This window comes from Pieris rapae, chromosome 24 (assembly GCF_905147795.1).
Source record: "Pieris rapae chromosome 24, ilPieRapa1.1, whole genome shotgun sequence".
Classification (NCBI taxonomy): Eukaryota; Metazoa; Arthropoda; class Insecta; order Lepidoptera; family Pieridae; genus Pieris; species Pieris rapae.
Window position 1 is genome coordinate 1,917,321 of NC_059532.1, and position 22,344 is coordinate 1,939,664.

The 22,344-nt window shown below is 36.1% G+C and overlaps 2 protein-coding genes across 2 annotated transcripts; both read right to left on the reverse strand.

Annotated features, from left to right (window-relative positions):
- Positions 1-713: 713 nt before the first annotated feature.
- On the reverse strand, positions 714-6,544 carry LOC110997700. Its single transcript, XM_022265968.2, has 5 exons — positions 6,439-6,544; positions 4,828-4,862; positions 3,653-3,780; positions 1,615-1,711; positions 714-808 (listed from the first exon to the last, which is right to left on the reverse strand). Exons 1-5 carry the CDS (start codon positions 6,478-6,480, stop codon positions 727-729), a joined length of 384 nt encoding a protein of 127 aa, XP_022121660.2. The 5' UTR covers positions 6,481-6,544; the 3' UTR covers positions 714-726.
- A 1,553-nt stretch (positions 6,545-8,097) lies between these two features.
- On the reverse strand, positions 8,098-21,909 carry LOC110997698 (phenoloxidase-activating factor 2-like). Its single transcript, XM_022265964.2, has 9 exons — positions 21,815-21,909; positions 21,314-21,414; positions 20,496-20,607; positions 14,904-15,095; positions 13,690-13,801; positions 12,442-12,547; positions 10,856-11,034; positions 8,671-8,832; positions 8,098-8,282 (listed from the first exon to the last, which is right to left on the reverse strand). The coding sequence occupies exons 1-9, from the start codon at positions 21,817-21,819 to the stop codon at positions 8,118-8,120; spliced, it is 1,134 nt and encodes a 377-aa protein (XP_022121656.2). The 5' UTR covers positions 21,820-21,909; the 3' UTR covers positions 8,098-8,117.
- Between the last annotated feature and the right edge of the window lie 435 nt (positions 21,910-22,344).

The window sequence follows — 22,344 nt, forward strand, 5'->3', positions numbered from 1 at the left end:
TAATATTAATGTTGATTTTTAAACTATATTTCATAATTTAATTTATAATTTTCATTGTACAGTAATTTCGATTACATGAATTAACAGTTGTAAAACACAGTTGGTTTGTATAAAAAAGTTGGCAGCTCGCATTTTGAGTTAGTTATTGTACTAGAAATCGTGTGATAAATAAATCAAGTGATACTAGTTGTGTGTTTTCATTATAATGGAGTCTGGGCGTATAAATTATGGTGGAGCGCCAGAATTAATACTTAGCCAGAAATAATTATTATCGACTTACGCGCATCTTGTAAACCAAAATGGCGATTTAAAGAGGGGGAGTTAATTGTCACTTCTTTTTATTCGTTTTCGTCCTTGATAACTGGGTATAAATGTAATTATAAGTTTGATTGATCATTAGTGACTCAAGTCAAAGTCAAAGTCAAAATTCATTTATTCATAAAGGTAATATAATGTACACTTATGAACGTCAAAAAAAAGAAATATTAAATGAATTTAATTTTACATTTACTGCCAGTTCTCAAATCAAGGGCGTAGAACGGAAGAGAAAAATTGGCAATAAACTCTCCGCCACTCTTTTCCTCTTAATCGTCAAGGTTTTTTACACAATGTTTGTAAGGAGTTGCAACTACTACACCATGTTCCATATGACATATTGAGTAATTAAAGAATAATAAAATGAATTAAAAACAAAGATTTGTGACCATAATGCAATAAAATATTTTATTAACTGATGTTAAAATCTTCTTTACCAGTTTGCGGATTGGAACAGCAGACTTCTAGAGGATGTGGACATGCAAGCATGCTTCTGGAAATAACAATATTTCATGTAAAACATATCAGAATATAATATTTAAAAAAAAACTTGTCCGTGTACTAATATACGTACTAGTTATATGTATACGTACGAAGTGAAACTTCTGTATCACCTTATTCTTCAAAAAATAATCTAATATATCCATATCTAATATATCTTTATAGATATTGGTTAAAAAAATTAAATTAGATAAAGCCGAACAAAAAGTTTTTTATATCATAGACAAGACTACAGGATTTCATTAATTGTGATATAATTATTACTATCATTGTCATCGTTATTATATATTTTTGTTATTAACGGCTTTTGTTTTGTTTGTTTGATGATTTGCTTTTTTTAAAGAGTACCGAGAGTTTACGCCGGCTTTTTCTCTCGGCCAACACCCTCTGTCTTCTTTGCCGATGAGCAGGGATGCTAACAGGCTCGAATTTAATGACGTGGAATAAGTGATACCTTGATGATCTTATGTTCCAAGATAAACGTATTTTATTTTATATTTTCACAGTTTGACAACATGATACTGCATACTGCGATTTCGGATCCAGTTTAATAATTAGTTGCAAGATTTGTTGTTTGTGAAGCTTGCATACCTCTGATTGTCATTACACTGTGTATACGATATAATTAATAATCTTTCAACCATTAGATTGAGTTTTTAGAAATTTTAAGTTTTTATTGGCTTTAAATCTCTTCGAATCAACCGTGGTAGGGACAAGTAAAAGATGGCGCGTAATTTTTATTACAACGCCGATTGATGAAAGTTCCTCTTCAAAAATAACTTAGAAACTAATATATACCCTTTATCATATATAGGCATGGGCGCATCAGGACAGGAGTAATATGATACGCATTCACCAACTTCGCCAGTGGGCATCAAACATGAACTACTGCGACCTGAAATGTAACCAAGAATTATAATATTAAATTATATAATTATATAATAAATATTATATAATTATACTAGCTGACCCTGCAAGCGTCGTTTTGCCATGGATATTATTTCTAGGAAGCAATTTTTAGTTCAATAAAAACTATCGACTATAATAAGAAATATGGGTTGATTGTAAAGGGATGAAAATTCAGGGTTATATGTATTTACTAATGCTGTATAATAAACCTTTTTTTTAAAATCTAAAATTGAAAAAAACAATTTAAGGCTGGATTACCCTTAACATTTAGGGGGATGAAAAATAGATGTTGTCCGATTCTCAGACCTACCACACACAAAATGCACACAAAATTTCATGAGAATCGGTCGAGCCGTTTTGGAGGAGTTCGGTTACTAACCCCGTGACACAAGAATTTTATATATGTATAAGATTAAATCAATTAGCGACCCGTCACGGCTTCGCATAAGTGGATATTTTTTTAAATTTACTTTACAATTGTGTTTTTTTTTCTATCATAAATAGATTTCGCAGCGCATGTTTTTTTTTAAATAGAACCAGGGGCAAACGGGCAGGAGGCTCACCTGATGTTAAGTGATACCGCCGCCCATGGACACTCTCAATGCCAGAGGGCTCGCATGTGATGAAAGATAATTAATAGACATTTTTTACACCTTGTTTAAGTAGATATCGTTATTTTTTTCTTTCATTTATTCAGCCTGTATTAATCATTATCTAAATCAGTCCAGTACATTTGAGCTATTTCGTTACAAACGTACTTACATACAAATCTTTCCTCTTTATAATATTAGTATAGTAAATCCACTGATGCCTGTATGTATGGTTGCCAACTGTGGGGCTGTACCAGTTAGAGGCACAACTAATACAACGATTTCAAAACAAAGTAGGATTGTCAGTGCTCCCCGGTACATTGCAATTTTCAGGCCTCTAGTTAAATACTTAAATGGCGTTGTTTAGTTAAAAAGCTAGCCTGTTAATTGAAAGGCAAATTGACCTAGTTGCCTGCGACATATCTATTTATTTATATTATACATTCTAAAACAATATGTATGCCTCAAATATACAAGAAAATATGACATCAATTACCTACATTTAAATCGAAACAATATGTCCAAGGAAAAAACTAAAGAAACGACCACAAAAAAAATAATAAAAAAAAATAACTAAAAATTAATAATAACTAGTACTAAAAGATAACAAACTAATTGAAAACTTAAACCACATTAAGATTTAAGAGCCTGCAAAACAAAGTTACGGAATGTTGGTAGACTGTTGTAAAACACATCAATATTTCATCAATCTTAATATATATATTTCTTGTGTGCGTGTGTATGTGACTGAACTCCTCCTAAACGACTGGACCGATTTAGACGAAATTTTTTGTGTGTGTTCAAAGGGATCTGGGAATGGTTTAGATTCACAATTTTGTCCACTGGACAATGTTTTTTTAATTAATTTTCAATTTATTAGTTGTTGTTGATTTTGGAATGTTTTACATTGGATCCGACAGGCGGCGCTACCATCGCAGTGTCAAATTTTAAATAATATTCGAATTTTAATTTTAGTCTGTCCGAAATTTAAAAAAAGTTTTGTTATCATTGTGTTATATCGTGTGTGACCATGTGCTGGATCGTTAGATATTCTCATAACATTTGAATAATAATTTTCATCAAAATGGCTTATCAAAAATTGAAATTTTGAAATTAAAGACGTGTAGACAGGACAACGTCTGTCGGATCCGCTAGTATTTGTAATAAATTTACATAAGAATTGTTAATTTTTGTTGAAGGAGTTGCCCTTAAAAAGCGATTTTGGTACATGACATGCAGTTTCAGAACATTGATCATTTTATACAAACCAATCCGGAATATATCAGAATCAAACTCATCCATGTGTGTATTGTAACTAGTTAATAAATGAGAAATACCTTGATTGGGTGTAAAATTCGGATCGTTCCTTGCTTCGGAGTAAGGACCCGTATTTAAATAACTCGGCCAACTGCCAGCGCTGGGCAGGCCATTAGCAGATGTAAAAAGGAATATTCCGAGTAAAAACCTAAAAATATATATATTTCAGAACTTTGATAGCAGCATGGAGCCCTTTCGCCGGGTCGTTATAGCAGTTCTTTCAGTGTTAATTATTTACTATTATCAAAATCCTTGCCTAATTGCTATTAATGTAGTTGCATTTATATTGGCCGATGTTTGGCGGATGCGTACGACTCGCGAGTGCGTTGCCGGCCTTTTAAGAATTGCTCCGCTCTTTTCACATTATGTTCACATATGTATATATTTTTTTATATAATTCAGTAGTTTCAGAGCATAAGTAAAACTAAAATAGTGGGTGGACCCGCGAAGTGAATCTTCATAAGGGGGCGTCCATAAATTACGTGAGGTGTTTAAGGGGGGGAGGGGGTCGAGTCAAATCTCATCTAATCTTACGTTGGAGAGAGGGGGGTCTCGGCAAATATCGCAGCAATTTTTTTAAAAAGCACGAAGCAAATTTGTTTTTTTCTTTTTACAATAACAATCCAACGCGTTTACGTAACAAACTCACATTTTAAAAAATCTCACGTGAGATTGGGGGATGGGGGAGGGGGTTGAATAAAATCTCACGACATCTCACCAGGGGGGGGGGGGCAGAAAAAAAAAATCATCTCACGTAATTTATGGACGCCCCCTAATGTGGAAATGAATGCATGAAATAGGAAGCATGCACTGGCCCCTTTTTTACCCCCTTCAGGAGCTTTAAAAGCAACCTTCTTGGAAGTCTCGTCAGAAGACAAAAAAAGGCCGGCAACGCACTCGCGAGCCCTCTGGCATTGAGGGTGTCCATGGGCGGCGGTATCACTTAACATCAGGTGAGCCTCCTGCCCGTTTGCCCCCTGTTCTATAAAAAAAAAAAAAAAGAAGATTCACATCAATAAATTATCTAAGCAGGATTTGACAGACACCGATTTGTCAAGTTAGCCAATGCTAAGCCGATATGACGCAATTTGCATAAAGTAAAATTAATTGGAGACCCAAACTAAACTAGACGAATTTGAAATTTAAAAAAAATATGTCTAAGAAATTAAATTAAATATAATAAAAGATTACTCACGTAATTTTGTTCATCATTAATATCGACTGGGATACCTGGAATAAATAATTTCGTATAATTTTTAATTGTGTGCTAATATGGCATTTAGTGGGGTTTACTTGAGTTTGGATGAGTGGATTAGATATGCATCAACTGAAACTATGAATATTGTTAAAGTAACTACAGTTCAAGTTGTCTATGAAAAATCATCACACTAACCCACCGTTTTCATTTAAATTTTCATATGTCCCCTATAATCACAGCGCAAACAAATTAACAGATGGAAAAAAGTTAGTTGCATTGCTCAATATATATAACATTTACTGCCAGTTGTCAAATCAAGGGCGAGGGAAGAGAAGAACTGTTAATAAACTCTCCGCCATCAATGATATTTTTTTATTAATCGAGGAATTTATTCGCCATTGAACCATGTCATTAAAGTGAAAAAGATATACCTTTTGAATCATATAATAGCACTTGTTTTGATTAACAAAACTCTCGCAAGACAATCGGTCGGATTGTTGCGCAATACTAAACAAAAATTGCGATAACAAACTTTGGAGCCTTTCAACGCTAAAACTAATGTCGCTTGCCAACTTCCGGGAATTAAATTTCAAGTCTACCCACAATATAATACTAAAAAATAGGGATGGGATTGGGTTAGGTCAGCTGTCATTTGATCAAACTTCAACATAAACACACTGTAAAAGTAATAGTAATTAAATATAATATAATATAATATAATATAATATAATATAATATAATATAATATAATATAATATAATATAATATAATATAATATAATATAATATAATATAATATAATATAATATAATATAATATAATATAATATAATATAATATAATATAATATAATATAATATAATATAATATAATATAATATAATATAATATAATATAAATAATAAACAAAAATAGAGTTCTTTGTTTCAGTATTTATGACAAGACTAAGTACATATATCATTTAAAAATATAACTTTATCATCGCCACAGATACCCGTTCCTAGTTTAAACTACTAGATACACAGACGAAGAAAATGTAGACACAAAAGCGCAATTGGTTGTAAATTCGCTTTTACGAATAAACAAGTACATCAAAACAAAACTTTGAATATTTGCTACTAATCATAGTCTTTGATAAATAGATGAACTATGGAACCAAAAGAATCATATCAATAAAATTATCGCTTTTATTTCACATCCAATGCGTTCTGGAAGATATTTCATCCAGAATCGTAAAATAATTTTATCCCATGATTTGAAAATAACTTATAAGCACCGCAGTAAAGCAAGTATAAAAAATCAGCGGTGCTACAACATTTTAGCCCTGGGCCTCAAACTTCTGTATCTGTTTCATAATATGTCAATCTAATGCCTGCCTGTGTCGACTTTTTTGGTCTAGAACATGCTGGTTTCCTGACAATGTATTCCTTCACTGTTCAAGCAAATGTTAAATACGCACATGGAAAGAAAGTCCATTGGTGCACAGGTAGGCATCGAACCTACGCCCTTAGGTATGAGAGTCGCACGCTGAAGAAAAGATTTCTAGGAAAGCAATGCCAAGCAAATTAAATAAATAAATATTAACTCGTCTTAAAAATATATATGTATTACCTTTAAGTCTGTATACGTTGAAGTGTCAATTGATACTGACATGACGGGATAAATTTATATTAATAAATTAATATAAATTTATCCCGTTAGTTAATTAGTAACTAACGGGATTATAGTTAAGTAGAGATAACACTAATTAACTGACACGTGAATATTGAGTGCGGATACTGTGCGTTAATAATATCATCTTCTTATATATAAAATTCTTGTGTCACGCTGTTAGTAACCGAACTCCTCCGAAACGGCTCGACCGATTCTCATGAAATTTTGTGTGCGGCGTTAGGTAGGTCTCAGAATCGGACAACATCTATTTTTCATCCCCCTAAATGTTAAGGGTGGTCCACCCCTAAAATTTTTTATTTATTTTTGACACAAAATTTTTCGTTTTTATTTTTTTACGATACAAAAATACATGCAACCCTAAATTTTCACCCCTCTACAATCATCCCTTATGTTTTTTTTGTTAATTATAAACTTTAATTTTTTGGCACAAAAACATGGCAAAAAAACGTTTGCCGGGTCAGCTAGTAATATATAATATAAATCTCCTGTCACGATGTTTTCCGCTATGGACTCCTAAACTACCGAACCGATATCAATCAAATTAGCACACCATAACTTAAAAGATAGGATAGCTTACTTCTTAGTTTATGCCCGCAATATTATTTTATTGCAAATATTTGTTTATTATTTGATCCAATTCTAACTAATAGATGGCGCTGTGTTAAAAGTACCAACGTTTCACATAAGTTCTCCTACCGTTTCCCTTGAATAGTTTACTACTATGTAATATAACAAAAACCTTAGCCACAGCAACGCTTGGCCGAGTCTGCTAGTATATACTTAAACTACTATTGGGCCGTGGGATTCAAGGGCATAGAACATCTTTGATGCTCAGCCCAGTTGATCAAACAACTAGGCAAATGACTTGGATCGATGACGTTTCATTACTTGCCTAGACTGTTGACTGTTAATGTAAATTTCGTTTCACTTTCTGCCACTCTCAATCTCAAATCGGAACTATTCAAAATGACAATATGGCGTGGACAATCCACAATTTTGATAGTGTTTTTTAAACTTTTATGAAAAACCACAAGTAGTAAAGTTTAGTGACAATAACAATATTAATTAGACTTACATCAATAATCATATTTTTCATTTTTTTCTGCCAAATAATGGCTCTATAGTACGAATGGCTTAAGCATTAGCCAGTTTATTAATTGTTGTAACGAACGCTTCGGCTGAATCTTCAGGCAGTTAGTTAAACGGCTAGGCTGTTAATTGAACTGCTAATTAAGGTAGTTGGCTGCGACATATATGTATATAAAAAATAAATAAAATAAATCAGTGGCGCTACAACCTCTTTAGTTATTGGCCTCAGATTTCTGAATGTTTCATGATCATTTTTAAACCTAATAGGCAAGTAGGTGATCAGCCTCCAGTGCCTGACACACGTCGTCGACTTTTTGGGTCCAAGACATGTCGGTTTCCTCACGATGTTTTCCTTCACCGTTCGAGGAAATGTAAAATGCGCACATAGAAAGAAAGTCCATTGGTGCACAGCCGGGGATCGAACCTATGAGCTCAGGTATGAGAGTCGCACGCTGAAGCCACTAGGCCAACACTGCTCTGGATATATTTAAATGAAACACATTAATTTGGTAAACATATATTTTAGTTTAGAATTTGAAGGAAGTAGTATCGTAATTGTATGTCTTCATAGTATCGTCGATCCAGTTGTACACATGTGGTATCTTCGTGAAGGCTACCGGTATACCATTTAAACCACATCTATATCCAAAAACGACCAATCCCACCACAGCATACCGAGTACCTTCGGATGACTGGAATAAATTATAAAGTGAAACTTTTATATGTCAATATTGGCTTTTTACACTAAAAAATTCGAGAAATTTGACACCTCGATCATCCAGAAAGAGGATCTATGCTTGAACATAGACAAAAAAAAACTTGACTTTAAAAAGCGCGTGAAAAGATTTTGACAGAAAGGCGGGCTAAATCGCGTGTCTATTGAATTTGTTATAACATAAGCCAAATAGATATTTACACATCCGCGATTTTCATCTCCACTTATAAAGCGATATAATTTAATAATTAAATTTTATTTAAATAGAAAAAAATAGCTTTCATTTGGTAAGTGAAACAGATTTTACAACTTTGTTCCCCGGGGCAAGCGATATACTTTATAAAATTTGAAAAACCCATACTTACGGGCATAGTGCATATAAGTGGGGATCCACCATCTCCCATACAATTACTCAAACCGGTAACTCGTCCTGCGCAGGTCATGGAGTCATCCATATTATACGCAGATCCTACAATCGGCCGGAATGCCACTTCACATACAGAATTATCCAATAGAGGTGAAGATATCTAAAAAAAAACTAAAAAAAATGAAAAAAAAAACACATCAACAACAAAAACACAGCCGTTGGAACGCACAACCGAGTTGAGAGTCGCACGCTCTTGGTCAAATGTTGCTTGAACACAAATCGCAACTGGAAAGTTTCGGTAGCAAGATTGTCAAACATGTTACTAGCATGAGAGGTAATGCGAGTAGCTCCATACAACGGGCCCCGACTCGCCTATCAACCTTTAAGTTAATAAGTACCTGGATGACCGGTATTTTTTTTCTTTTTATAAATGAGTTTTTTGGAAAGTATATTTAAGTACGAATTACATACTAATAAAATAATGAAATTTGAATATAATTATCGAATAAAGATAATTATATTCATATATAAGTTTTTATTTGACTGACATCTTTAAACGAGCAATTCTATGTTTAAATTGATAAAACACGAATAAAATGTCATTTTCTAGAAATGATTCCTATCTAGATCGATTTATCGCCCCCCAAACCCTTCGTATACAAAATTTCATGAAAATCGTTGGAGCCGATTCCGAGTTTCCAATTATATATATATATATACAAGAATTACTCGTTTAAAGATATAAGATATACATTTTTAAGAAAGGGGAGAGTTCGACACTCATATCTGCCTGATAGGCTAGGATGTAAGGGTCCCTGTTTATAAAAAAGCCCCATGTCTCCCTTGGAGCATGGCCTGGGTTCTCTTAATTTCACTTAACCTTATTTCAGCTTCCTTCGCAATGATGCCTCGTGCCCAGATCTTATTTGGGTGGCCACATTTCCTTTTACGAAGAAAGAAAGAAGAAAGCATCTAAAAGTTGAGGATGATGAAAGAGGAGGAGAATAAACAAAACAAGAAATGTTGACATCGGTAAAAAAACTTTCATATGCACTTGAACAAGCTCTAACGCTAAGGAAATGTTGGTCAAGCTGCTAGAGAGCAAGATAAAAGATGGACACTAGGAATAACAATATGGAATATACCTACTGGATAGATATGTAGAAGACAAAAGAAAAGATAGACAGATAACAAAGAACTAGGGGGGAATTACTGGATGGATATTGGACACTCAAATGTCATTGCTTGTGGCGGCGTCCATGCGTCGGGTTGTCTCTCTGCCTAAAATATGGCGAGGGGGACGATGGCTGGCCATGCGTCATACTCGTGAACGGGTGCTACTTGTGGTGATTGGTCGTACTTGAATTCGTGTATGCGGTGATATTAGTTGTTTATACTACGTATTTGCGTGTTGTTCTCACGAGTATGTAACTGCTCCTATTTCACCATGCCTCCTGCTGATAGAGGACAAATCTTTGTTTTTAATTTATTTTTTAATCCTTATTACTCAATATGTCATATGGAACATGGTGTAGTGGTTGCAGCTCCTTACAAACATTATGTAAAAAAAACTTGGCGATTAAAAAGAGTGGCGGAGAGTTTATTGCCAGTTCTTCTCTTCCGTTCTACGCCCTTGATTTGAGAACTGGCAGTAAATGTAAAATTAAATTCATTTAATATTTCTTTTTTTTGACGTTCATAAGTGTACATTGTTACCTACATGAATAAATAAATTTTGACAAGACACAGAGAAATGGAAAAATATGGAGGAGGCTTTTCAAATAAATCTAATCTAAAATTTAAAAATAAATCTTAACTTAAATATTATTTAAATATTGGGGAATGTTAAATAACCAATTGTTGTATGGACGTATTAATCCAATACAACAATTGATTTTTAACTGTAATAATAATAATAATTAAAGAAAACACTTTATTACCGGATTGAAGCTATGTATTATTGTAAACATGTAATTATTTAACATAATTTTAAATTTATCCGATGTTTCGCGTGCTTTACACCGTGCGTGGTCACGGTGATCATTGATAATACATAGCTTCAATCCGGTAAAAAAAGTTTTTATTTAAATGTGTAAAAGTTATGTTAGTAATAGACAATAAAAATATCGAAGGGACCAAAGGAAAGAGAAAGAGATTTGATTTCTCATAGAAAACACACTTACTTTTTTCAAAATGACAGCATACTCGTCCTTATTAAAGTCCTTTTGGCCCCACCCCATGCTGTAGCATTCGGTCCCAGGTGGGGGCATTGTGCTTTCCAAACACGCGGTACCAATGTGAGGTACGGTCAGATCGAATGGCGTTTGCAATATCAACAATGCCACGTTGTTTTTGAACTGACCTATAACAATTACAATTAAATAAAAACCATAACACCAGTGACGCTTCAAGCTTTGAGTTCTCGGCCTCAGATTTTTGTATCACTCACGTATGAGGAAAGTTGATCAGCCTGACTAAGGTATTCGAATTCTGAGAATGTTTTCCTTTACAAGCGAATTTTGAATGCATATAACCAGTCTATTGGTGTATTGATTTTTTGATACCTATTTGGTGATTCAGATAAAGTTTTCTGTTCTTTTTTTATGAACTCTGGGGCAAACGGACTCATCTCATACTGATAAGTTTATAAATTATTTTATTTAATAATTTTTTTGTCATTATGTATATATTAGTATACTAGTGACCCGCCCCAGCTTCGCATGGGTGCAATGCTGATGAAAAGCAGGTTTTTATTATGTATTGTTATTTCCGTTGCTGGAAAGCTCCGATAATATATGCGACATATACCATATAGGGACTTTTCTGTAGACCTTTTCAATCTGTATAATACTAAGTACATTATTTTGATAAAACTCGTAGGGTTCAGCCTGCGTTTGTAATGTAAGCGGAAAAAATGTAATTATTTCCGACATCACATTAGAATCCTCAAAAATAACAGTACTTCTCGACTTTTTAATGGATGTTATTATACATATAAACCTTCCTCTTGAATCTCATTACTCATCACTCTATCTATTAAAAAAACCGCATCAAAATCCGTTGCGTAGTTTCAAAGATTTAAGCATACAAAGGGACATAGGGACAGAGAAAGCGACTTTGTTTTATACTATGTATCGTGATTGAATACTACTATATGTAATGATTAAAGGAAGATGCTGCTAAAATTCTGTGTACAGATGTAATTGGATTTCAGGTTTTCAAACGTTGTTTAGTGTGTAATATGTATGTAATAGTGAATGTGGTAAATCACAGAACAGATTTTTATTTTATTTTTTACTTATCTAACTTAAATGACGTTGTGGTTTATGACATTTTCCTTTGAATTATTGTTATGTAGAGGGAGGAAATTTGCTGAGTTTCTTACCCGTTCGTCTCAGAACAAGGCCTCCTGGTAGTCTTGCGAACGGATGGCGTAGTTTTGCTCTTTCGCGAATTTTGTAAACATTTTTGACATTCATAAGCATGCCCTAAGACGCATCTAAATTGAATAAATGAGTTTTGATTGATTGAATAACTGTATGTATTTAAAAAATATGTTTTCTGTTTCTATACCAAAATGTAAAAAAAGGGCCTCCCATATGTCGTCACATCGCTAGAGGGCTCCCAAGTGTACTGACGGCCTTTAGATCATAAGTGTACTTGTGTATATACATGAAAAAGTTTGATTTTAGAGTTTGAATTTTATTTAAAAAGTCTGTAGGAATCCCGTTTATAATACTATAGATAAATTAACTGTTGATGAACTTACTTCTGTCATAATTTGAATGTATCACTATATTCTTAACATCACGTTCCTGGTGTGGGTACACCTCGTTAGTAGTTTTCGTATCCCATTCACCAGCACGACACTTTACCTGTAATGTAATTTTATTTATTTACTTTTAAAAGCTTAACGAAACATATATACAGATAGAGCGAACACACATCATACAAAATACACTACTATAATAAAATAAAATAGAAAAATACAGTAAACTAGATTAAGATATACAAATTTTAAATGTAATACAGTCAGAATCTGTTATAACGACTTCGAAGGGACACAATATATTTGGTCGTAAAAACCTATGACGTTGTTATTATGACATCAATACAATAGAATTCAGCCGGGACCTTTGATTTTGGGCAATAAAACCATGTTCTAAACCAGTGATTCCCAAAGTGGTCTATCTATGACAACCTGCAAGGGGTCTACGTCAGCGAAAAAAAAATTTGGGGGCCCATGAAATAAAAATGAGGGTCCACGATAGTGGATCTCAACACATGCACTGATAGTACCTATTTACATACATCATACTGTCTTATAATATCAAAACATATACATTATTTATATACCTATGAAGTAAAAAAATATTATACATGTTTATAAAATTGTGTAGGTTCTAGGATGTTGGTATTCGCTTCGTGGTCGCAATACATTTTAATCATGTAAAAACAAAAAAAAAATTTATAAATGTATAAATTAACATGTGTTTTTACTTTAAGTTTTTAACGCTCAACTTCACTGCAGTTAGAAATTTACAGGAAATTAATATCAGGTAAGTAGGGGGTCTACCCAACACGGAAAAACATGGCAAGGGGTCTACGACACAAAAAAGTTTTGGGAACTCTGTACTAAACGATGTCGTCGTATATCCTTTTTCTAACATAATTTCACTGTAATAGTTGTCCTCCCTAATTGAAGAATACAAAAAAACAAACGCCAATGGCGCTACAACCTTTTTAGGTCTAGGCCTCAGATTTCTGTATCAGTTTTATGAGCATTGGTTAACCAAATTGGATCACCTAGGTAAGTAGGTGATCAGCCTCCAGTACCTGACGCAATCCGTCGACTTTTTGGGTCTAAGGCAAGCCTCTTTCCTCACGATATTTTACTGCGTTCGAGCAAATGTGAAATGTGCACATAGATAGAAAATTGGTGGACCGGAGATCGAACCTGCGACCTCAGGGATAAGAGTCAACAGAAACCACGTGGATATTTTTAATGACTGATTACCTGACTTGCATTCAGCGTCTGAACTTTATGTGCTGCAGTTATCACAACGGATTTGTGAATCAGTGACCCTCCACCTAAATAGTCATTTTGTCTCCAATCTACACCATCTTTGCTGTAATATTATAGAAAAAGTTGTAGTATTTGAATTTTTGTTGTTATTTTTAATAATGATGCTTAAAATTCCTGGCCAGGTAAAAAAACTTAAATAATGAGTTTTAGATTTGCCGCCAATTCACAAAAACAAATGACAAATGAATTCAATATACCTTAGGTTACCACAGAGTTCTAAAATTGAAATTCAAAATTTTTTTCCTAAGCAATTGTAACTGGCCAGTTCTAAACATTTTCAGTATTACCAACGTTTATGTTTTTTCCAACTTTCATAAACATTTGATTGACCTCAGTTTGTGTAATGTTTGTGAGCATAATTAAAAAAACTCTCATGTCGATTTTCTTACTCGAACTTTAATAGAATTTTAATTATTGTAAGAGTTAAGTATTATACTCTGATGACTTCACCAAAGTAAAGGGATTTCAGGAAAGGATTTGTGGCGAGGATGAGAGAAAAGTAGGTTTTCGCTCTATCGGAGTTCCTGAACAAATTTTAAAGATAAGAACATGGGCTTAATGTATTCCTGATTATCTAGTACTCTTATTTTCATATATTATGCTCGTAAATGTATCATAAATGTTATGGTTTACATGCAAAACTCGGCCAGAGGTAAGTACTCCATGTGAAGTCGACAGTTTCGTCTCCTGCATTCCAGTATCTATACCGGTCGGAGCCATAAGTGATATCGAAGTGAGAAAAATGTTGTTAGCAGCTTCATGTAGTAGCGAGAAGATAAAACATGGTGAGGAGATAAGAGTATGTTAATGTTATGTTAATTAATAAAGCCTTTTAGAAATGTGACGAAAACCTAAATGATCCTAATCCTTGGGATTGATTTACTCCAGTTCAAACAATTTGTATTAAAAACTTGGCGATTGAAAAGAGTGGCGGAAAGTTTCTTGCCAGTTCTTCTTACCCGCTCTACGCCCTTGACTTGCGAACTGGTGGTAAATGTTAATTTACGATTAATTTAATTTGTTTTCCTTGACGTTCATAAGTGTACATGTTTACCTAAATGAATAAAGATATTATGACTATGACTATGACTATGACTATGACTATGACTATGACTATGACTATGACTATGTTTAAAAATGAATACCTCATCAAAGCAACCATCCAGGGAAACTCTCCGAACTCGGCGTGCGTCTTTGAAGAGTCGCGGAATATGTAGCCGCCAGGGTTGCTCCATCCACATCCTGGCCTCTTTTTCGGCATTGGAGGTGGAGTCACGGTTTCGGTCACCAATCGACTGTTTGGACAGCATATCTTCAAGTAGTGGCAGCTTCGATCTCTGAAAATTAAATTTCAGTTGTCGACAGTTTCGATGTTTTTTATTTTATCAATTATTGAAGAAAACTTTTGACTTGTAAAACTGTTTATCACTGATCGCTAAACGTTTTTTAATTACTTTAATTTCTTTACGCCATGTGGCGTAGGTGAAAAGGTAAAAAAGTTAATTAATTATTACTATGGTCGAATAGCTATACCATGTACCAGTATAATATCATCACTTCATTTATTTCTATATCTAAATTCACGCTGTCTACATACTACATATATACGTGCTAATGATAATATAAATAAATAAAAAATCTGCGTTTTTGTAAGGCGTTATGCGACAGAATTGCCATCTATCTATCTATCTATCATAAATTTATTTAACTTTTAATATGTAACTTAATGAAAACAATATATATGTCGCAGTAAAGTTATCTCTCAAGATATGTAACTTCAAAAATAGGTTTACATATTGATTACTTGATTTGTAATCTTGTCACCTATCAGGTCGTACTCTGGAGAAAAAAGTCAAATATATATCAAATAATAATTTAAGTAATAGAAGAAGCTATTCAGTCTTTTTTCTTTAATATGACTCCCTTTCTATCGGGAAAGATGGGGTAGAAGGAGACACCAGATAGAAGACAGAGGGGTTGCCCGCTTTCTTAGAGAAGATAATCATAATAATAATAATAATATTTATTTGCAAGAATATGATACAATAATGATTTGGTGGTATAATCTAATGTTCGCATATTCTTATACACATACATGGTGTGCAAATTTGTCTGAAATTGAATTTTACATAGATACTAGCGGATCCGATAGACGTTGTCCTGTCTACACGTCTTTAATTTCAAAATTTCAATTTTTAATAAGCCATTTTGATGAAAATTATTATTCAAATGTTATGACAATATCTAACGATCCAGCACATGGTCACACACGATATAACACAATGATAACAAAACTTTTTTTAAATTTCGGGACAGACTAAAATTAAAATTCGAATATTATTTAAAATTTGACACTGCGATGGTAGTGCCGTCTGTCGGATCCAATGTAAAACATTCCAAAATCAACAACAACTAATAAATTGAAAATTAATTAAAAAAACATTGTCCAGCGGACAAAATTGTGAATCTAAACCATTCCCAGATCCCCTTGAACACACACAAAAATTACTAAATCGGTCCAGTCGTTTAGGAGGAGTTCAGTCACATACACACGCACACAAGAAATATATATATTAAGATTACATATGAGTCACAATATAATCAATCCTTGTAATATTTTATCACTTCATCATAAATTATTGAAATATATGATTACGTTATCAAATTAATATTAATTACAATAATTCACGACAAGTCAATTATTAAAAACTGCATGCATTTTTTTTTAATATTGCATTATTTGCCAATTCAGATTCAGCCATTCTGAGAGTATAAGCTGTATAAGAGGTCTTTGTAAGAAAATGTATATAAGTTCCTTATTTATAGTTATTTCTTTATTTTAAATTAATTTTGTCCACTGTTTTCTCGGTTCTTGTGAAACATACGAGGTGAGTTGATTTTAACTTAAGGAAACTAAAGTTTTGAAGAAATTCAGTACTATTTTAAATTTAGGTGCCTGAAGTAATTTTTATGAAGGCCATGTTAAATTGTCCCTAAACTTAAATTCAAATTCAAATTCAAAATTTATTTATTCATGTAGGTAACAATGTACACTTATGAACGTCAAAAAAAGAAATATTAAATGAATTTAATTTTACATTTACTGCCAGTTCTCAAATCAAGGGCGTAGAACGGAAGAGAAGAACTGGCAATAAACTCTCCGCCACTCTTTTTAATCGCCAAGTTTTTTTTTTACACAATGCTTGTAAGGAGCTGCAACCACTACACCATGTTCCATATGACATATTGAGTAATAAAGAATAAAAATAAAAAAATTAAAAACAAAGATTTGTCCTCGTGGGAGTGCCATGCTGTTGCTTTCGGGCTTCAGCCAAATGGGCAGGCACGACCGGGGCAGTACCACTGTCTCACAGAAAACCGGCGTGAAGTGATGCAATAGGTTTATCTTATTGTACTCGCGTTTCGTTCGGTGAGTGAGACTCCCGGAGCCCATCCCCCCCCCCTTCCCCAGAGTATGACGGTGCAGTTTAAAGAAAGATTACCCCAGGGGGGTACCACACGTGGAGAATCCCCCTCTGGGCGTCCATCATCGGAACAATCAGTATCCGGTGGTGGATGCACAGGCTGCCCTTCGTATTCTGGGGTGGGCAAAAACTGCGCTCTAAACAAAACATCCAGTTCTAGTTTTCGATCTCGGGGCAAACGGAAGAATTCGCCGAAGGCAACCCCTTCCACGCTCACAGTGGACTTCACCAATGTTAGGGGGCTCAACTCAAACCTAAACGCGGTTCACTTTCACCTGGAATCTGCGAAGCCGGCCTTATTCTTCCTCACTGAGACTCAGATATCCTCCCCGGCTGATACTTCTTACCTCTCCTACCCGGGGTACAAATTGGAACATTCATTTGTGCCGCGGGCGGGAGTTTGCGTGTACGTCAGAGAGGATATCTGTTCTCGTCGCCTTGGGACGCTTGAAGGAAGGGACCTATCTAACCTCTGGCTCCGCATAGACTGCGATGACCATCCGCGATTCTATGCGTGCCTGTATAGGTCCCATAGCGGAAATGACGAAACTGACCGACTCATCGAGCACATCCAAATGGCTACAGATTCCCTGCTTGAAAGGGTTCCTACCGCCGAAATCGTGATACTTGGCGATTTTAACGCCCACCATGCCGATTGGCTCGGCTCTGAAACCACCGATCACGCGGGAAGATCCTTTCACGACTTTGCTTTAGCCTACGACCTGACACAAATGGTCCCTGCGATTACGCGAATACCAGATGTGGACGGTCATAAACCCTCTTTGTTGGACCTTCTGCTGACTTCGCATCCGGAGAACTATCAAGTCTCCGTTGACCCGCCATTGGGTTCATCGGATCATTGTGTGGTCCGGAGTACTGTGCCATCTACGCGCCCTTCGCGGTCGCGCTTTTTGGGTTTTCGCCGTATTTGGCACTACAAGTCAGCAGATTGGGACGGGATGCGGTCTTTCTTTGCGTCCTACCCTTGGGGGCCTATTTGCTTTTCGTCTGAAGCTCCAGATTCCGTCGCTGCCTCTGTCGCCGAAGTGGTTCTGCAGGGAATGGAACTCTTTATTCCTTTTTCTGCGGTGCCGATCGGTGGCAAGTCTCAGCCCTGGTTTAAGCGTTCTTGCAAGACAGCCTCGCGTCGAAAGCGAGAATGCTTTGAGGCATGGGCAGAAGCGGCGAAATCTCGTGATGCTAATACCAGCGAACTCAAAAAAGCATATAACTCAGCCTCCAGGTCCTTCAAACGGGAAATCACTAAAGCAAAGTCAGAGCACATTGCCAGATTTGGCGAGAGATTGGCCCAACTCCCTTCGGGGACTCGAGCCTTCTGGTCTCTAGCCAAAGCTGTCCAAGGGAATTTTTGTCAGCCCTCCATTCCACCATTGCACAGGGAGGATGACTCGCTGGCCCACACTGCGAAGGAGAAGGCCGACCTTTTAGGCTGTCTCTTCGCGTCCAACTCGACTTTGGATGACCGAGGGAGATCACCACCGAGCATTTCACGGTGTGATTCTTCGATGCCGGAAGTTACATTCCGGCAACGTGCTGTCCGTAAAGCATTATCTTCCTTGGACATACATAAGTCGAGCGGGCCGGATGGTATTCCTCCAATTGTGCTGCGTACTTGTGCTCCTGAGTTGGCTCCGGTCTTAACGCGCCTTTTCCGGTACCTGTACTCGCTTGGCACTGTCCCGGAGTGCTGGAAGATCGCATCGATACATCCGATCCCTAAAAAAGGCGATCGCTCCGATCCGTCCAACTATCGCCCAATAGCGATAACCTCCTTGTTCTCCAAAATAATGGAATCCATTATTAATTGCCAGCTCCTGGAGTATCTGGAGGGCCACCAGCTGATAAGTGACTCTCAGTACGGCTTTCGTCGTGGTCGTTCGGCTGGTGACCTTCTTGTATACCTTACGCATAGATGGGCGGAGTCCAAGGGGGAGGCTCTAGCGGTTAGTTTGGACATAGCGAAAGCCTTCGATCGGGTGTGGCACAGAGCACTGCTCTCGAAGCTTCCAGCCTATGGGCTTCCCGAGAAATTATGCGATTGGATCTCCAGCTTTCTGGCCGATCGGAGCATCAAGGTCGTCATCGACGGAGCATGTTCCGACCTTAAACCCGTGAACGCTGGGGTCCCACAAGGCTGTGTTTTATCCCCGACCCTGTTTCTTCTGCATATCAATGATATGCTGCAACTTAGCAACATTCACTGCTATGCGGATGACAGCACTGGGGACACTCTTTACACTGGCCGGGCAAGTATTTCTCGGGCAGATGTCGATGAGTACCGGAACAAACTTGTGTCTGAAGTAGAAACCCTACTACGTGGAGTCTCTGACTGGGGCAGACTAAACCTAGTCCAATTTAACCCCAAAAAGACACAAGTTTGCGCGTTTTCCGCTAAAAAAACACCCTTTGTCGCTACTCCTCTTTTCGAAAACACTCTCCTTAAAGCCACAGCCAGCATTGGAATACTTGGCGTTGACATATCGAACGACGTTCAGTTTTGCGGTCACTTGGAGGGAAAGGCAAAATTAGCCTCCAAAAAGCTCGGTGTGCTCAGCAGGGCGAGACGGTACTTCACTCCGGGCCACCGCTTGCAACTATATAAAGCTCAGATTCGGCCCCACATGGAGTACTGTTCCCACCTTTGGGCGGGTGCTCCCCAGTACCAGCTTCTTCCACTTGACCGTATTCAACGAAGAGCGGTTCGAATCGTTGACGACCAAAATCTCTCCAAGCGGCTTGATCCTTTGGCGTTGCGTAGAGATGTGGGGTCTCTCTGCATCTTCTACCGCATTTACCATGGAGAGTGTTCAGAGGAGTTGTTCGGATTAATACCTGCAGCTGAGTTTCATCATCGGACGTCGAGGCAGAATACGAAATTCCACCCGTATCACCTCGACGTCCGCCGTTCCACAACTGCGCGTTTTTCCAGGCAGTTTTTGCCGCGCACCACCACTCTGTGGAACCAGCTGCCAACTGAAGTATTTCCGAACCAATTCGACTTAGGGTCCTTCAAGAAAAGAGCGTACCAATTCTTAAAAGGCCGGCAACGCACTCGCGAGCCCTCTGGCATTGAGGGTGTCCATGGGCGGCGGTATCACTTAACATCAGGTGAGCCTCCTGCCCGTTTGCCCCCTGTTCTATAAAAAAAAAAAAAAAAAAATCTATCAGCAGGAGGCATGGTGAAATAGGAGCACGCACTTACGTACTCGTGAGAACAACACGCAACCTTACCTATAAACGTCCATCTTTTCTAAGTCGATTTCGTTGCTGTCCATGCATTCTGACAATTTCACACATTGTCCCTCTTCCTGCTTCTCAGTGTAACAATCCGTGGGTGTGTTATCTGAAACGAAACGAATTAATTGAACAATAAACTACTACTTCCTTGTTATAACATAATCTATAAAAGGCAGTTTCCCTGTACGACCGTGATAGTATGTGCCAGCCTTTAAGGCTAGCTTTCTCGGTAGTTCGCAAAAGAAAATGTCAAGTGAAGCGGACTATGGAACATCATCCCAACCCGTTAGTGGAAGTAGCCAGTTAGAGACATTGCTAATAAAAACTTTTTTAAATTTCAATTTTAAAACTCTTTGGTAACCTAACGAGGTACTTTGAAGTCATTTGACTTTTTTTCTGAATTGGCGGCAAATCTAAAACTCTTATTATACGGAAAAACATACCTAACGCGAGAAAACTTTGGGTCTAAATTTATTATGACTTAGGCTGCGATTATCATTTCTTAATACGGTCTCATATCTTAAGTACAGCTGGGAATCTTCATGTTTTAACGTATTTTATTTAGTACTTGTTAATTCCAAATAAATGAGAAAAGAAAACGTGGAGGTTAAATCAAAAGATGGGACGACGATCTACCAAAAAGATGGAGAAGGTCTGCCAAGGATAGAGAGACATGGAAACAATTGGACCCAAAGTGATAATAAATTTAGTATTTTCCTACGTGAATATCGATTTAAGAATACTACTGTTTAATGCTTTTAATATCATTCATGAAGTTATACAAAAAAATTATGATTCTATTAGTTACTAACTTGTCGGATTTAAAAAGGTTCCAAGCCATTGATTTAGGCCTAAGAAATTGTTTTTCTGTCCTTGACATCCCCATACCAGCAAGGACACCGCCAAAATTAACCTGTAAAACATACAAATTGTTTTGACACTATATGAAAGAAGGATGGAGTATTAAGAACGGCATGCGCTGTGTCTGACTCCCGTATGCCATCGATTGACATACTAAATATCACAGCGCAGATCTACTACATATCTCCCAATGATTATTACTAAAAAGGCTTCAGCCGATATTGGATGATAGAAACCTTATACCCATCCATCAATTTTGATTTAGAGAAAATGCGACTGTTAATTTTTTTTCCAACGCTGATAAAAAAGTTACACTTCAATTAAATTCAAGTGTAAAAAGTTTGGTGGCTGTGTACCTTAAACGCTGGTGGCATTTCCACGCTTGATTTCGATGCTTCTCGTTAAGAGAAAGCACACTTAGCACATAGATACTAGTTCAAATAAATACTCACTTCATTCTCCTCACAATCACACTGTTCAAAAGTCAATTATAAACTAAAATAATAAACAAATATAAAATGAGACAAAAGGAAAACGGGTTATTGCATATGGGTTTTTATAGTGATGTCATCAGTCGATAAACTTAACAGTGTTTTATGACAATAACACACATAAAATTGAGGATAGAAATTGCTTCCTTCTTTCTTGTTCCTATCTTTGGTCTCCGCCATTTCGGAATCGCCAACACGAGATAAGCGTCATATATTTATTATCTTTTTGGTGAAAGCCCCAGAATTTGGGATTCTTATAAATATAACATAATATAATAATTTAGAATATTTTATTTTATTGAAAATGCAAGCGCAAGTTAAGCTATTTATTTATTTGAGGAGATAAAAAATCCGGTCCAGATTATATATTTATTTATTAACACTTCGTTACATTACAATATAAAAATTAAACTAGTTAAATGAAAATCAGGCAACCACAAGATTATCCATGCTTTAATTGTGATTAAAACTAAAATAATTAAAACAATTTA

Bases quoted from the DNA above. Each gene is read 5' to 3' on its own strand.
- LOC110997698 (XM_022265964.2), bottom strand. The intron at 15,096-20,495 runs GTAAGGTTGCGT...TTTAATTTTCAG, and splicing joins GAAAAGATGGACGTTTATAG to AGATCGAAGCTGCCACTACT. The intron at 8,283-8,670 runs GTAAGTATGGGT...AATTTATTCCAG, and splicing joins CACTTATATGCACTATGCCC to TCATCCGAAGGTACTCGGTA.
- LOC110997700 (XM_022265968.2), bottom strand. From the start codon at position 6,480: ATGTCAGTATCAATTGACACTTCAACGTATACAGACTTAAAG. The intron at 4,863-6,438 runs GTAATACATATA...TATTTATTCCAG, and splicing joins CAACGTATACAGACTTAAAG to GTATCCCAGTCGATATTAAT. The intron at 809-1,614 runs GTATATATTAGT...TGTTATTTCCAG, and splicing joins ATGCCTATATATGATAAAGG to AAGCATGCTTGCATGTCCAC.